Source organism: Ciconia boyciana, chromosome 7, assembly GCF_034638445.1.
Source record: "Ciconia boyciana chromosome 7, ASM3463844v1, whole genome shotgun sequence".
Lineage (NCBI taxonomy): Eukaryota > Metazoa > Chordata > Aves > Ciconiiformes > Ciconiidae > Ciconia > Ciconia boyciana.
This window is the reverse complement of record NC_132940.1, coordinates 43,434,187-43,451,624: the sequence shown is the minus strand read 5'-3', so window position 1 is coordinate 43,451,624 and position 17,438 is coordinate 43,434,187. Positions and strand designations below refer to the sequence as shown.

At 49.6% G+C, this 17,438-nt stretch overlaps 1 protein-coding gene across 1 annotated transcript in view; it reads left to right on the top strand.

The window, feature by feature from the left end:
* Window positions 1-255: 255 nt before the first annotated feature.
* Window positions 256-17,438, top strand: part of LOC140654773 (pinopsin-like) — a 29,850-nt gene continuing 12,667 nt past the window's right edge. The window contains exons 1-2 of the mRNA XM_072868486.1: window positions 256-1,033; window positions 4,056-4,384. Of these exons, the coding sequence (XP_072724587.1) occupies window positions 256-1,033; window positions 4,056-4,384 (1,107 nt within the window). The remainder of the gene's footprint in view (window positions 1,034-4,055; window positions 4,385-17,438) is intronic.

The following is a 17,438-nucleotide window of genomic DNA, read 5'->3' as shown; positions in this document are numbered from 1 at the left end:
AAACAATTTATTCCGTGGCTGGTTGGCAGTTCAAGCTTTACCCATTCTGTTAATGACAGGAGCTTCTGGATCAGCCTGTGCTTTTCACAGCTTTACTCTGAAAGGCTTTATCTGGCCAAGCCGAGACATAAGTCACTTAGTGCTATAGCTATGTGCGTTTTGTGTTTCGTGTAACTCGGTGCCTAAACACAGCCGACTCTTTTGTTCTGATCTGAATTTATTTGTATTCCCAGCTTTGCAGCAGGTCCCTGAACTATGAGACCTTCCTTGGTAGTGAGATCCCCCAGACCGGCCTCTGCCTCCGAGGAGGTCTCCAAGCAGCAGCTGTGGGTGCAGCATAGCAGGAGAGCACTGAAGGGCGCTCTCCCCCGGCCCGCAGCGCAGCGGCTGCTCGGCACCAGGCTCGGCTCCCCCGAACCGCTTTCCCGCCCCACACCTGTGATGAGGTCGCGCCCGGCCTCAGCCCTCCGGGCGCGGAGGGCCGAGCAGGGCCGGGCGCGGAGAGGAGCCAGCTGCCGACGGCCACACGGTGGAGCACGGCAGGCGCAAACCCTGCGCGCCTTCCCCTTCAGCGTAAGGAAGCAGAAGCCGCCGCCGGTGCGCTGCGACCGGCAGAGGCGGCGGAGGCTGCCGGCACGGGCGCGCTGCAATGCCCGCCGCCGGCGAGGCGGGAGCCCCGCGGGGATGCCGGTGCCCGCCGCCGCTCCCAGCTGCGGGGCCGCGGCCGGTGCCCGCGACGCGGGGCCGGAGCCGGAGCCGGGGCCGTGCCTGAGCCCCTCCGGGCGGCTGGCGGCGGCCGTCTGCCTGGGCGCCGTGGGCAGCCTGGGCTTCTGCAGCAACCTGCTGGTGCTGCTGCTCTTCTGGCGCTACCGGGCGCTGCGCTCCCCCATCAACCTGCTGCTGCTCAACATCGCCCTCAGCGACCTGCTGGTCTGCGCCCTGGGCACCCCGCTCGGGCTGGCCGCCGCCGCCCGGGGCCGGGGCTCGCCCGGGGCCGCCTGCGCCTGGCACGGCTTCGCCAACGCCCTCTGCGGTGAGTGGGACCCGCCCGGCACGGGCACCGGCACCGGCACCGGCACCGGGGGCGGCCGTGGGAGGGAGGCGGGGGGCAGCCGGGAGCCGGGGGAGGCTGCCGCGGTCTGCGCCCACGGAGAGGAGGCGGCTGCACGCCGCGGGAGGACGAGGCTGCGCCCGGCAGCCGCCCGTCGGGGAGGGGACGGGGACGGGACAGCCCCGGCAGCGCCAGGGGAGCGGAGGGTGAGGAGCCCCAAACCCAGCAGCGTGGGCATGTGGGTGGTTGTCTGAGTGTGGGCACGCAGGAGGGCTGGGCAAGTGGGATGAGGCCCGTCTGTGTGGGGGCAGCAGCTCCCCGAGGATGCAAAAGACACAGGGGGTTAAACTTTCCCAACTTTTGTTCTTCTGGAAAAAGCTCATAACCAACCCACCAGGCAGCGTTAAATATGAATCCTCATTCGGGCTGCAAAGTGCACGTTTCTGGCAGTTACTGAAGGAGCAGGCAGCTCGGAGCCCCAACAGCCGGGATTTCTTTGAAATGGCGTGGCTGTCAGACCTGGCCCCAGGGCAGCCCCAGCAGCTGTCGCCGCTGCCTCCGCGCTCACCCCGGGGCAGCGGGAGCCAGGTGCGGGCGGACGAGGCCCCACGCCCGGGATGCTGCGTGGTGGAGCAGTTGCGGTGTCGGTCGGTGCAGAGGGACCCCGGGAGCAGCCCCGCGTGCCGGAGGCGAGTGCAGGGCTCCAGGTCCTGGCCACCGCTGTGACTCCGGGCAAGGCAAACGTGTTTGCAGAGCAAGGCAGGGTGGTGAGCACGAAAGAGCATCCATTGTGCCTCTGCCTTTACCAAGCCCTTTCCTCGCCTGCCAGCCAGGCACGTGGAGGGAGACCCACGGTGCGGTGGAGACAGCGAGGGGGCTGTGTGGACAGCCAGTACGCAGACCTGCCCCTGCGTCGTCCTCCCAGCTCTGCAGTGTTTCCTAAGCTATAGAAACAGAAGTTTAGAGTAATGTCACTTTGAGCTAATTTTAACAATATCTCATATTTTCAAGCTTCCCAGTGCTAAAAATCCCAGCCTCCCTCTACAGACACCGACACGCATCAGTGGGGCTGTCCCCCAGCTAGCCCTCATACAGGTCAGAAGCTTTACCAGTAGAGTCATCGCTCTGCCCATCAGTAACAGACCTGAACAACCAGAGGAAAACAAGCTTAGCATTGTGTCTAGGCTGCACGCCACTGCTTTAGGAGACACTCACACCGCTTAAACCCATTCTAAAGATACATTTGCAGCAGCAGTTTAGATGTTTGCTGCCACCTCTCTCCCTGATAAAGTTCTACAGGGTAGCAAGCCAGCTTTGTGTATGTAAATCCTTTACATGCCAAGGAAAGTTCAAACAGAGTATGTCAGCATTAAGCAGCAGCTCCAGCTGTATTCAATTGTACCTGCCAGCATCACTTCCAGAATGCAGGCTGGGAGGTGTGTGTGGGAAATTACAAACTCTAATATCAGCATTAGAAGTTACACCACCACCACCACCCCCCCCCCCCGCATTACTGTATGCAGAAGAAATCTTTGATTTGCTGCTAAGGGGTTTTCTCACCCCATTTGTATCTGCTGACAGTACCCCAATTGCAAGAGACCCATAAATGTCTCTGCAAGGGCTCATGAGCCACCCACACGCTGCACAGCCGTGCTGAGGGACACCAGGGCACTTGCTGGCACAGCGGGCTTCATGACATTGTTTTAATCTACCTCTCTTTGTTACCACACAGCAATCAATCTGTCTGAAAAACCGGGGGAGCTGCACACAGCAATCAATCTGTCTGAAAAACCGGGGGAGCTGCGCTTCCCTGAGGCTGGGTTCAGACTGCTGCTCTTTCAAGCTGGCAGGGGGGCACCTCTCATTTTTTGCATCTCAGAAGAGGTGCCTTGCCCTGTAAAGAGGATTTGGTTTTTTGCTGACTGTTAAAGTTGTCCTCATGCTTTAGATATGAAAAGCATTACTTTAATGAGCTGCAATTCTTGCTCTTGGAACCGAGTTAGGTTTCAAACCTGAGCAACAAAGCGCCCATGTTCCTTATGCTCTTTCTACTTTTACTGGTTTAACACCGAGAGACATAGATCTTTATTTTGACTTTGTGGTTTCCTTGGGAGTGATAGATGCTCTGCAAGGAAATATCTCCTGGCTGTCACCAAGAGTTTTATTTAAGCAGGTTCCTCTGGTGACACACACCCTCTTCCCACTTTCACAGAACCATCTTTTCTCTCCAACAACTGAAATTTCACTTTTATTCCTCTGCAGTGTCTGCCCTTGCTCACATACATTTCGTGGTGAGAATGCCATGTTCTCGAGGTCCAGCACAGCACCGGGCTGAGGGGGGTTGTGCAAGTCTCCAGCACTCATATGGCTGTATGAAAACATCCAAGGAGTGCCTGGAGGCCGTAACATCTGGAGAGAGGGCAAGGACAGGAAAGGTTGTGTGAAGAGATCAGAGGATGGGCATGGACGTTTATTGTTCCTCACACACCTTTCCTGCAGGGGAAAAAAAAAAGATATCTGGGAGAAAGCATAAATCCCAGGAAGTAAAGAGCCAATGTTATTTCAAGCAGAAGCAGTGATGCTTAAGGAAGCCTGTGAAGCTGGATAAGCCCTGAACTTTGGGCAAATATAGCTATTCATCTTTTATCCTTAAGTCTTACAGGTGCACCAACACCAAATCTGGTAGAGAAACCAGGATTTTGCTGCAGGTCACACACACACGTACGTATACATGCAGACAGATGTGCTTAATTATCGATCAGCACTTACAAAAGACTTGCTTTGGCTGGATACATGTTTAAAGACTCCCCAGCTTTCAGTGAGTGAGGTCAGGCTCTCAGCACCTCTCACTCTTAGGGGGACACCTCCAGCCCCAGTCCTTGCCCACCAGGTTTCCAAAGCCACTGCCATCAGCCTCATCTTTAGCTTGCAGTATTGCTTTGGGAGATAGATCAAAGCCTTAATTCAGCCATTTCTGCTAATACTAATGTATGTTTTGATACAGGCATCGTCTCGCTCATCTCCCTGGCTGTGCTTTCTTATGAACGTTACTGCACCATGACGGGAACAACAGAGGCCGATACCACAAACTACAGGAAAACATGGACAGGCATCATCCTGTCCTGGACATACTCCTTGGTCTGGACTGCACCCCCCCTCTTCGGCTGGAGCAGTTATGGGCCAGAAGGACCAGGGACAACATGCTCCGTGAACTGGCATTCAAAGGACGCTAACAACGTGTCCTACATCATATGTCTTTTCATCTTTTGCCTCGTAATCCCTTTTGTCATTATTGTTTATTCGTATGGGAAGCTGCTGTGTGCTATAAGGCAGGTAAGTAGATTCCTCAACTGCCTTTTTACTGTGACCCCAAACCAAGCAGAAACCAGTGACCACCATTTTCCACCTTTGTAACTTCTCTGCTGTCAGATGTGCTGCCACCCTTGGAAGGGTGACAGGCTCCAGTCTACCAGGGCTTTCAAAGTCACACTCAAGTGTGAGCAGCTGCAAGTCCCTATGACAGCTTTGCAGATGAGGGAAGTTTGCCAGACCACTCGAGATACTCCCAATTACCCCTAATTAAAATAGGAGGGACTTACCTACCTTGATAAGATTGGTCCTAGGACTTAAATCTGCAACAAGCCTATGGAGAGGTGAGCATCACCTGGAGGTTCAGAGGCTGTAGGATCAGTGGAGGACGTGGGAGCTGTGATTTCAGAAGATCAGTGCTTCTTCTCTGAAAGCGTAAGCATGAACCCTGCAAAAAAGGGGTGCTAAAAAGAAAAGTCATATATAATCCAGGTGCTGGCAGGATCCAGGCAAAGCAAGAAACTGGAGTTCAGCAAATACAAACTGTAAGGCAGTCCTGTGGCATGAAGCTTATCCCTTTGCACAAAAAACAAAGCCAATCCATAAATGACCATGAGCTATTAATCTATTCCCAAGATAAGAGATAATTGCTTTTAATAGTGCTAACCCACCCAATGCAGCATTCGGTGCAGAACACTGTCAGGGCTGCCACTGTCAGGCAGGTGGAAATGCTGATGCACAAGTTTTTGTTTTCTTGTGAATAGCATCTGCATTCAGCCATGAGTCCTAGGGAGCGATGCACCCACACTGCCTGCTCGTGGCACGGCGATGCTGGGAGAAGACCCATGAGCATGGCAGCCCCTCTGTCAGGGACCAGCCTGTGGGCAGGCAAGGACTGGGCAGGCAAGGACCGGGCAGGCAAGGACCAGGCAGCTCAGGCCAGGCCACCTGCTCTCCCCTGGCACAAAGTGAGCATTTGCCACCCTACACAACCCTGCACTTGGCCCCCGAGCCCCGGGAGCCCACCCCAGGCTGGGCACAAGCTCTGTCAGTGCTATGAGACCTGGCTTTGTCTCAGCTCACACAGTGAGTGCCTGAAAGATAAGAGGGAATTAGATGAAATCACTCGATGAGCCACATTTGCAGATGTAAACATTTAACTTAAGCTTATTATTGCTCTGGGGCTTTGGGCAGAATTAAATCAAATCAGTGGAGATGTTTGAGTTAATCCTTCTCAGCTTTTCCCAGCCCGTCGTCTCATTACAAATACCTTTCATTCCCCTAATAGCAAGCTCAGTCCTCCTTGGGCACCCTTTGCTGTGAATGGCGGCTGCTCCTGCACCACCATGGACCTGTCCCCTGAGTGCAGGCGGGTGGCTGGCTCTCACGGGACTCTTTTTTCCATCTTTTGAAGCTGCAAAAACTGGTTTTGAGGTGCTGCTTGTTGCAAGCCAGTCACAGCAGCCAAGGCTGGAGCAGGTAGTGCCTGCAGGAGAGGCTCTTCCTTTCCAAAGCTCCTCCATGGGCAAGAAACAGCAAGAAAACCTGGATGGAGAGTTGTTCCCTGCAGGAAGGCTGCGCTGTCCGATACGTCGGCAGACAGACTCTTTATTTCTGCTGGGGCTGCACCTAGGTGGGAGCACTGAAGGGTGTAAGTTTTCATATTAAATACTCTTCCCACTGATGCATCCATCACCTAACAAGTGCATTTTAGGCCCCGGAGAGCTATCTGTCTTCAGGACAGCTTTGGACACTCTCATCAGGGTGAGCATTAGTATGACACCAGTTCAGGCGGCAGCAGGACTCAGCAGCTTTAGCAGAGCCCTCTGCAAACCCAGCGAGTGATGGGACCCCTTCAGTGATATGAACTGGTCCTCCAGTGACCACAGTGGCATGGAAAAGGGGACAGGGTGGTGGCAAGGGGCTGTTGCACCCTTCATCAGGGGTGATGAGTGTGAAGGTCAGGAGCTGCCTTTCCTGGGTTGTCTGGTCCTGTGGGGACCCCAAAACATGGGAAACATTCTGGGAAATAACATGAAAATTATTCTCGGAAGGGGAAGAGCCATTTTTCTGCAGTTTGTGCAAAGTCTGCACACGTGACATGTATTTGCATGACCCTGCGGGATGGGGCTCCTGAAGCCCCAGCACACCGGAGAAGAGCTGGTTCTGAGGCTCAGCCTCTACCATATCGTCATACCCAATTTGCCAGACACACACCTCCATCTGGATCTGGGTTATCCTTCCATAAAGGGGGGGTTTCCACAAAGAGGGAAAGTCAAAACCAATCGGTGCCACCAGAGACTCCTGGGCACAGCCGAGCACAGAGGGCTGGGTGCTGCGGAACTTGTTCGGAAGCCGGGATGTAGCAGTTCTGCAGGGGCAGCAAGCCCCTGGGCTCGGGCAGTGTGCCCATTGCCAACACAGGCTTCTCCCGGCCGGTTACACTGCTGCTCAGCTTCCCCCATGGCAGCAAGATGCAGAAGCCGCAAAATCCCTGGCATGTGTAAGAGGGAGGAAAAAAAGACTGAACAAAATAAGCTTCACATGCAAGCTAAATATTTAAGGAATTGAACAGACATTTGTGCTTTTAGAAGATTCCAAATTAGAGGCAATACTCTGTAAGCCTTTTATCATGCTTTCAACTCCTGCCGTGAATACCTTCCCTTAACTGAGGTTATCTGCACCACTTACAGGAGTAAAATTGTAGTGGGAGATCAGGGTGTTTGGTTTCAGCCATGCATGAAAAATTATATCCTTTCGCTTGACATTTGTATTTTCATGCTCTGGTTTCTGACATGATTGTCATCACAGGACATATGCAGGGATGCTTAAAATCTTGGAAATCAGTCCAGGCTCTCATATTCACCTGTGCTGCTTGCAAGCAGATGAGAGATCCTAGCATCTTGCTTCAAGCTCACAGTTTCTTTAAACCTGAAGAAAATTGTCACCACTAAGAGAGGACCCATTTTTGCCCCCAAGTCTCATTTCAGGCTGGCAGGCAACGGCCAGAGGCAGGGTTCGCTCTGAGCCATTTCAAATGAATACCAAAGGAGCTTGAACATATTACAGTACGCTGTTGATAATAAATCTGAATACTGAAAACAACCATTAGAAAATGAGGGGTATTTAGGTTTCCAAACACATTGAGCTTTCCTCTTAATTATCTCCTTTCTGAGAAGTCTTCCTGTTTTCGTAGCAATTTCATACCTCCCCTGTGAAGCACTGTGCACGACCCAGGTGAAGGCAAAGGCAGCTGCTTTACCTGGGGGAAGGCTGTTGTGCTGCAAAAGCACTATGAACTTGTGCGATGGCAGACAGCTGGGTGTGAGGGTTTATCTCTCCTTCCTGAGGTTCCTGCATGGGGGACTTCACCGCAGCACCTCGGTGGGATGGCAAGAGCCAGCTTTGCCTCCCGTGGCCGGTCCCGTTTCCGTAACGCAGCTGCTAGCGGAAACCTGCTGACTGGGGTTTGCTGCAAAGAGCAAGGATGCTTTATAATTGCCTTAGTTTTGTTAGCAGAGTCTTGAGAGCGTGTTATTTCCCCTATAGCTGAGTATGTATCTTCAGATGAGTACACATGATCTCATCCGTACAACATGCCATAGCAGGGAAGCTGTAATCCCTCAGCTCAGATCGAATTAGAAGTTCACAAAAATGACAGAAGTGAAACAGAGCTTGGGAGACAGCTGGCAACCACCCCTGAGCAAGCTGTGAGCAGCTGAAAAGCAAATCCAAGAACTGCTTCTTATTTCCCAAAGCCTGGTGCCCTAGGAGGTCCTAGGAGCCTGAGCAGGGTCCGAGGACGTTGGGTTCCCTTTCAGTGCTCAGGGTGAAGCACGCAGGCGGCTGCTCGCCGCTGGGGAAACCCTCTGGGACGTGAAGCTGGGCAGTGCAGGAAAGCTGGATGTGTCTTCCATCCACAGCCCTGTGCTGGTTTGAAAAGCTCGGTCATGTCTATTGTATTACTGCTTCAAAACCATTGTAGCCACCAGAAACAGTGCGCATGGACAATACTCTCAAATACAACTTCAGCAATGCAAACAATTCATAGGCTACTGAAAAGGATAGTTTGGGATTTCTTCTCGTACAAATACTTCATAGCCAGCGTCATGTTCACCCTGAGCTCTTGGATGTCCTGGAGAAGCAAGAGATCTTTATGGCCATTCCTGTTTCACCAGCGTGCCCAACCTTCTGGGGCATGGGGTGTAAAGATGCCAAGTACATACCTGCTTGGGTAAATCGTCTCCTCAGACATGTTCTGCATCCCAAGCCCCCCACTGGAAATAACCGGCTCACTGAAAGCAACAAACAGGCAGCGATTCCCCCATTGCATCCATGAAACTTGCAGGAGACAACCATTCTGCTACCGGGTTTCAAAATAGCTGTAGTCAGCACGTGAGACTTTAAATAAATGAAAATAAATGATTTGTTGAGCACAGGGGTTAAAAAGTCATTATTTAGAGTCTTTGACAAGCTCAGCAAATTGCTCTCACAAGAATTGTCAGAATGCAAATATAATCGATTCCAGCTTTTATGTCACTGTATTACAGTGTGGATTTTTTTTTTCCTTAATTCACTGACAGGTTACTCTTCTGTCATCAGACAAATGAATCTGAAGTCTTGCCTCCAAATTACTGACCATGGTTCATCCTAGGAGATTAGTACACGGGCTCAATACTCTGCTTTTCCGCTCACACTCCTGCCCTGCATTGACTTACATCAGCATAAATCTACCATAAGTGCAGTGACACAAAGCTCCTGAGGTTTAAGGGAGGTTTAGCAGCTCTTTCACTTCAGACTCCAGATCTGACCAGTTTCCAAACTTTACATTCCTCTTTTTGTCCCACCCTGCCAGAACATCCTTCCTCGCAGACAGAAACAGAGAAGCAGCAAAGCCCATGAGAGGTCAGGTTCTCTGGCAGAGTTGCAGCCCCATCTTCTGTTCTCCAGCTGGCACTTGCACACCAGCCAGGGGACAGGTACCCAGCACCAGTGGCCCATGGGACATTCATGCCCAAAGCCATGAGCACCCATGCCAACACACACGCTGGCCTGCTGGCATGGGGAGGGCGAGCGGGCAGAGCGCAGCCCCAAGTGCAGGTTTCTTTCCCCAGCACTGTCCAGACATGCTGGCTACATGGACCAAAGGCATGTCAGGGACTGTGCTGCAGAAATAATCACATGTGGGCTCTTAAAGCATATCCAGGCTTGTACGGTCCTCACCACCCGCTGCAGGGCCCTCTGAGCCCCCTTCCTCCAGCAGTTATCACAGGCAAGGCAGGAAAAGCCAGCATCTAGGCATGGTTTCCATCAGCCCTCTGCCCCCTTGGTCCCTCAAGCGTTATGGAAAGGAAAACGAAGTGCAGCAAGGCATTTGATGTGTTACATATTAATTTCATTATGTTGATTAGTGAGTCCAACAGTTTCTAATGTTGGGGTAATAGTTTCATACAGCTTGGGAAGAGGAACCAGGGAAAACAGCACTGTTTGCCAGCATTCCCTTCCACTGGCAAGAGGGGAAAGGGTAATTACACTGGTCCTCAAGCATTTATCTAGACAATTATTAATGCTGCTGCAGTGCTTACCCAGAACACATTGAGACTGAACTGGGGATGTGAGACAAACACATTCCCAAAGGCAGGAAGCATTAAAGCTTAAGCACTGAAACACTTCATATGTCAGATAAGAGAAATCGGTCTTAAGACAGCTGAACCCAGAGGAGCCTGCAGTAACAGTGCAGCCCCAGTGACTGAAGAGAGCAATCACCCTTAGAAACAAGAAAATCCACCCACGCACAAAAAACCCAAGGAATTGGTTTTCTTTGCTTCATTTGACTTTGATCCCAGTGAAAACACAACTGTGGGATGCTTTATATTTTCCCACTTGAACAGTAGCAGGAGATTGCTCATTAGAGCTGCCCATACTTGGTTCGTCTCTGCCGCAGGTTCACCTGCAGTGAGTGCTCCTTCTCAGAGCTGGAGGAACTCTTCCATTAGCAGCAATAGCCATGGGGACTGGAAAATCAGACATCTATGTGAACAAAAAAATACATGTACAATGAGGGCCATGGGCCACATCGTGGCTGTGAAGCAAGGGGCAACACTTCCACCCCCCGGGTACTCTGATTCCCAGGGCATTTGCTTTGCAGGCAGGGCACACTGACTGTCCTCAGCTTCTCCAAAGAGCTAGAGGGGACATACCTTGTGCTCTGCCACTGTGCTTGTGTGCAGTGGAGATCTGTCCAACAGCAGTCATTTAACCTGATGAACACACTAAGGATTTTTCTAGTTGAAAACAAAGCAGCTGAGAACCTTTTTTTATTTTTTCCTCTAGCTCAAATATTTTTCAGCAGGTGCTTCAAAAACTCGGAAGTGAAATGTTCAAGCATTTGCAGTTAGGGAAGGTAAGTTTCGCGCAGCACTTGCACCCTGCAGGACAGCAGGGAGCAGCCGTGCCCCGCAGGCTGAGCGGCACTTTCCTTCTTCCCGGAGCAGGCACCCGCCAGCGCCAGAAGCCACATTTTCCTCCTCCACTGGCTCTTCGTGATGCTCTTGCGTATCGCAGGACTGCGGGGCCAGCCCAGGCTCACATCCCTTGCTGTGCTACCTACCAGGCAGCATTTCTGTCCATCCTATTCTCTGCCCCATCACCGCCCTGGGCTTCACCCCACGACCATCTAACCTGCAGGGAAAGTGTGCTGTGGGAAACAGAAGGGAGAAACCTGCCCCCAGAACTAAGTCATTTTATCACCAGGCAGAACAGAAATTAACGAGGAGGCTCAGCAAATGAGTGAGCCCCACCTGTCTCTTTCTACAGAAGCACCCCTCGCAGCAGTCCTTGAAGCACCGGTTAAAATCCCCCCAAATGCAAATTACCTCTCATTAGCAGTTGCCTTGGGAGAACACCCTCTCACCCATAATGCTCAGTCTGACTGCTCCTCTAGGCTTGGCAGAGAAAAATACTACAAAAATTCAAGTTGGGGAGTGAGACTTACTGCCTCACCCTTACAGGAGGACTGTGACCAACCTCCCCTGCCCCGACAGTACGCCTGCACCCAAAGGGGTGCTCTTCAAGCTCAGACAACTACGGGTAGATCTGCAAGGGACTGAAAGGAGAGCAAACCACTAACCCAGAGTGTGGAGCCATTTCAAGCCTAATGCAGCTCTACCCCAAACACCATGGTTTTTACACAATAGCAGCCACGTTCACCCCCAAATGATCAAATACTGTACATGAGTGTCCCAGAAGATACAACCACCACATCACCAGCTCTCTGGATTCACAGAGAGGGCTCCCTCTTCCCTAGGAGAAGAGGTTTAGCACTGCAAACACTCCACACAGAGGAGCCCAAGAGCCTTCTCTGAGACATCCTGCAATTGCAAAGGTCCCACTCAAGAGTGCACATCAGCACAGAGCTGCTCTGCAGATATACTTGGCTGTTATCACATACCCTAGCACTAATTCCAATAATTTGCTTTTAAAACATACCCATCTTGGAGCACAGCTATTGCCTGTGCTCTTTGGGCAACGACTGCAGGGTCTCCTGCTCCCCTAGAAGGGGAGGCACTAGGACACCCTTCCTCATGGCTGGCTGCAGCCACTAGGTCTGGGCTTTGCTGCTTGCTGGGACTGACCCTGCCCTCCTGGACACCCCAAGGACACTCTGGACAGTCTTGGGTGAATATATCCTGAGGCTCCTATTCTGCTAATATTTGATTTTATGTCTAGAAATCACATAATGTTTCAGAAAACCTCCACTCTCAATGAGAAGAACGTGCTATCATCACAGTCATTACTGATTAAAGCATCAAAGAAAGATGCAAAAGGAGGGGAACCAAACCAGTGTGAACATAAGTAGTACTGAGGTATTTTAATATTCATTCTCACTGACAGATGTGCTATGCAGATTAATAACTCCAAAGGACATGCTTCCTTCGAACTGTAAATATTTTCTGCTTTACCCAGTTAAGTGCCCCAAGGCCTAGAAGCACACCTGCTGTGTCACAGAAAACTCAACAGGAGAAGGACGAGGCAACGCTTAGGACCCAGAAACCTCCCAGCAGCACTGTACTGTGCCCGCACTTGGTACTCGAGCTTTTGCAAACATCAGCCACAATGAATTATTTTAATATTCTGATATTTAAAATTAATAATTAACCCCTTTTAGTGATTACAAAACCTTTCCTTACAGTTATGGAGCCCTCTATGTTTATAAAGGCAAGTAAGGAACTGAATTGAGATTTAAATCTTAATCTTAAATCACGTGGTCCAGCCTTGTGAGGACAGAGGTGAGTGCGAGAGGATGCTGTGAGCACTTCCAGGGCATGCCCGAGCCACAGAGCTTGCTCTCTTGCATAGCACAAGGCCCTTACTATTACTCATCTGGCATTTTCCAAGCCCTTTCAGAGACGAGAAAAATTACTATAGCAGAGGTGAAAGACATCAGCACGGTGGATGGAAATGGATTTCTTCTTCTCCCTCTCCTCTCTTGCCTCCCTATAAGCTTTGGCAGAAGTCTGTGTTAATATTGGAAACCGCAGCTTCCAGAAAGCAATCAGTAACGGTGGGGCTGGGTCCCTTTGCCCGCACGATGAAGGTCCCTGCAGGGGCTGTGTGATCCCCTTCCAACGGCACACAGCCCGAGACCACCTTCTTTTGGTTACATCCAGCTTTAAGTGCTTTTGGCCAAATTTCCACAGTATCATTCTTGTTAATACACTTACCATGGGAGATTTTCCACAACCTTCATTTATTGGAAAAAAGATGATTTGCGGAGGAAAATCTTCACCCGACTCGCAGAGCTGGGCAGCACCGAGAGCACAGCCCGAGGGCCAAAAGTTTTATTTGGACCCACCAAAAGGGAGCTGTTAGTGTCCCCTCTGTATGAACAGGCAAACTTGGGATATTCTGGCATAAACCAAACTCATTAAGGTATATGAATATATATTGCATTTAGGGTTGAAGTTGTGTGTTTTTAAATACAATTTGATGCATAAGCATTAGTGGGATTTGGGAGCACAAGACATTCTGCACATCACGAATGCTCATAACATTTGTCATCTGGTTCCCTTCCCCCGTAGCACAGCCGAGTGAGGTGGAAGTCTCTACAGCACTCCAAAAGCAATGAGATGCTCAGGTCAGCCCAAACTGTGCCTCAGTAACTGAGGGAGTGAAAGGTAAAACAGAATAGGAAAAAGGCAGGGAAAAAGGAAATGTTTGGCTGGAAAAACAGATCACTTATGTGGACTGTTATCAAGTTTCAATAACAAAAAAGTATTCATCTGGTTGAAGATTTCTTTGCATTTCCACATGCTGTTAGAAGAGAGGGTGCCATCTCTTAGCTGCGTAATTCATGGACATTTGCTCTTGAATCTCTACTTGGGCAAGAAGTGGGCCCAGGGGCAGTGTAGGTGAGACCAGAAACCTTGAGCAGGGAAAGCAGAGCACCTCCTAAGTGAATCCAAACATGAGGTTCAGCTCCTCAGACTACATCTCTCTTGCAAAAAAAGGATGGAATTCTGGTTGAAAGTAGCAGTTTGAAGCAAAAGCAATTTCTTACAGATGTTTTATTCCTCCCTGTGCATAAGGTGTTCCATTATCCATAAAATTACACTTAGTCCCAGGCAAGAAACCAAGTGCCAAGAATGCTGTGGTCACGGAAGAAATGTGCAACTGCTACTGCGAGAGTCTCCACAGCCCTCCACCCGCCACCTGCAGACACACTTGCTTCCTTCCTGGAAATGCTGAGGAAGGTTTCCCAACCTTAAGAATAATTGCATTTTTTGCTCCTGAAACTAATACCAACTATTTTAAATCAGTTTCCATCTCTGCTCCCCACTGCTAGCTCAGCTTTGCTCAGGCTGCACCAGGAGCAGAAGAGCCTCCCAGTTTCACCAAAGGCAGAGTGGGGAAGCTCTGCTTGTCCCTGCAGAAGGTGGTGGTGCATTTTCTGTGACTTTTAGAGGACTGATAAGCCTCTTCCATTTCACAGATTCCACAAGGAATCGCATACACCCAAAGAACTAATATCCAAACATATATATATATATATATATATAAAAAATCTCGGAGGGGTTTAGTAACTGTCCTCTTGCACAGAGGAAAGACCTAGACCCCAACAAGCCCAACCAGCTGGGAACTTGCTTAGTTGGCATCGTGCAAGGGGCACTAGAAGAGGTTTGTCTTTGACTCAGATGAAGGAATTTGGGGTTTTGTCATCAGGACAATGATACTGCTAAGCCTCACGAGATGTTAATTTACTCGATCTAGACCAGATAAGCAGCACACTAGGAAACTGGAGAGGCAGAAGTTTCCAAGTGACAAACCAGCATTGTTGCTGCTTTTTGCCTCAAGTCATTTTAAGTCCTGTCTCCAGCTTTGCTCTTCCCCCTCTTTCCTTGTGCTGTACTGCAGTCTGACCCGCTGGTTTCAAGACTGTTACATCAGCGTAAAATCTGTTTTGTGGAGTAAAAGCACAAGGTCTGCCAGGAGCAAAGCACTCCTCTCATGGACAAGCATTAAAACAGAAATATAACACAAAGTTGGAACTTGCTTTTCTCACTCTTGTTTTCATAACAAGGCACTGAATGCATGGGAATTTTAAGAAAGCCTAAGCTCTGAATTAAAGATTATATGGTAATATTTTCATTATGAACATGGGTAACATGTTTCTAGGTTTTATGATTGCAGGGAGAAGCTTTTAAGCATAATTCAAAGACTTACATGTTAGGAGGGATAGAAGAAACTTCCTTAAAAATAAAATCTAACTTGATCTTGCAACATTTCTGGATGGTAGCATCAGCCATTTATTTTCCTTGATAAACATCAGTATTTCCTCTCCAAGCAAAACTTTTTTTATTATTAGGAGAGACCATGAGCTACTGTTAAACTGACCACAGTATCACTGACCACTGTTTCAGAGCTTCAAGGAAATTCTCATTAAGCCCCAGCAATAGCTTCCAAGGCTAACTTATTTCCTTTCTGTAAGCACCCTGTTGACTTACTGTTTGAAGCTTTCTGCTAGGCTTCCATTTCTTTTTGCTCAACCTTTGCTGAGTGAGCCCATGCTTGCAGAGGTAGGCTATTCTCATGCCAAGAGGTCTCATCGACTCTGGACCTCCCGTCCCCGCTCGCCAGGCTCCCTTGGCAGCCTGCTTTGTGCACAGGATACACCTGATGTCATTTTAAGCACCTCGTAGCTCTTTCCAAGCAACACACAGATATATTGATGTGCATGGCCATAGATCTCCTGACCTGAGTTACGAGCATCAACCAAGAACAGATGGCACAGTAACACTTCAAAGGGTTGAGAGTTTCCCCTGAAGCATCCCACATATCTACTGCAAACCCGCTACCTACGTTTATCAATTCTTAAAAGTTGGGCATAAGCTGATGAGCAGGGACCATCAGGAAGTCTCACATCCACTTTAAAAGAAATTGGATTGACCTTTAATGTACAGGCAATGCAATTTAATTGCAACTTTATTAGGTTGTAGTCTGGTTCTCTAGTATGTATCAAGTAACTGCAGCTATTAATTCACCAGAGTAGAGTATAACCGGGTATATCTGATTTCATAGCTCTCAGGCACTATTTCTTGATGAACAGGCAGTGATGTCTGAAGGTGGTTCAGCTGCTGCCACAGCACAGGGGTGCCTGTGCTGCCTGCTTTAGAGAAATACAGCAGCTTTGCTCACATAAGCCAGGGGCCTCAGATGGTGTGCTCACACCATCGCATACCCAGTTTGGTTGAGTTTTTTTTCCTCTATCTCCCTTAATTCCAACTTTTCTCAAGGATCATCCTCCTAGTCCCGTGAGTGTCCTTGTCAACTCTCCAAGCTCTAAATACTACGGCAGTTTCACAAAAAAAAACAAGAGAAAACATAGTCAGTCACTCAGCTGAGATTCTCAGATCATCCTGGGGCTTCAGGAATTAATTCCAGTGGGAGCTTCATGGCTAAACCTCCCAGGCAGCCATGGGTATACTCAGCTGTGCTCTCCAGTCCTGGATGTTACTGAGCAATTTCCATATCCATTGCTGAAAACACATATTTCACTTTCCTAGCAATGTGATGACTCTGTTATTTCAGCACAGTATGTGTCAGCAATATCAGCCAGGAATTTGCTGTGTCCACAGTGACATCTATTGAAACCTGTTCTTATTGTTTGTTGCATTAGTCTCTTGTCCATCTCCTTCTCCTGTCCATGGCATCCAGTGCCACACCACACAAATACTGTATTTGTGAGCATTTCCACTCCTACACTAGGAGGGTGGATGTATAAGTTCCCAATTATGGTCATTGAAAAAAAAGAGAGGCTGTCATAGTTTAACCCCAGCCGGCAACTAAGCACCACACAGCCACTTGCTCACTCGCCCCCAGGTGGGATGGGGGAGAGAATCGGAAGGGTAAAAGTGAGAAAACTTGTGGATCGAGATAAAGACAGTTTAATAGGTAAAGCAAAAGCTGCGCGCACAAACAAAGCAAAACAAGGAATTCATTCACTCCTTCCCATGGGCAGGCAGGTGTTCAGCCATCTCCAGGAAAGCAGGGCTCCATCATGTGTAACAGTTAATTGGGAAGACAAACACCATCACTCCACATCTCCCCCCTTCCTTCTTCTTCCCCAGCTTTATATGCTGAGCATGACATCATATGGGATGGAATATCCCTTTGGTCAGTTGGGGTCAGCTGTCCCAGCCGTGTCCCCTCCCAGCTTCTTGTGCACCCCCAGCTCCTCGCTGGTGGGGTGGTCTGAGGAGCAGAAAAGGCCTTGGCTCTGTGTAAGCACTGCTCAGCAGTGACTAAAACATCCCTGAGTTATCAACACTGTTTTCAGCACAAATCCAAAACATAGCCCCATACTAGCTACTGTGAAGAAAATTAACTCTATCCCAGCCAAAACTAGCATATTCTCCACCCCTTATTCCATACCATTTACATCATGCTCGGGTCCCACACTATCCAATACATCCTCATTACCCACCACCACCCTTCCCATCATTTGATACAATACACAGATATCATTCCCTTAGTCTATGGACCACCCTGAAGCATTTGTGACTGTGGATGAGCCCATGCC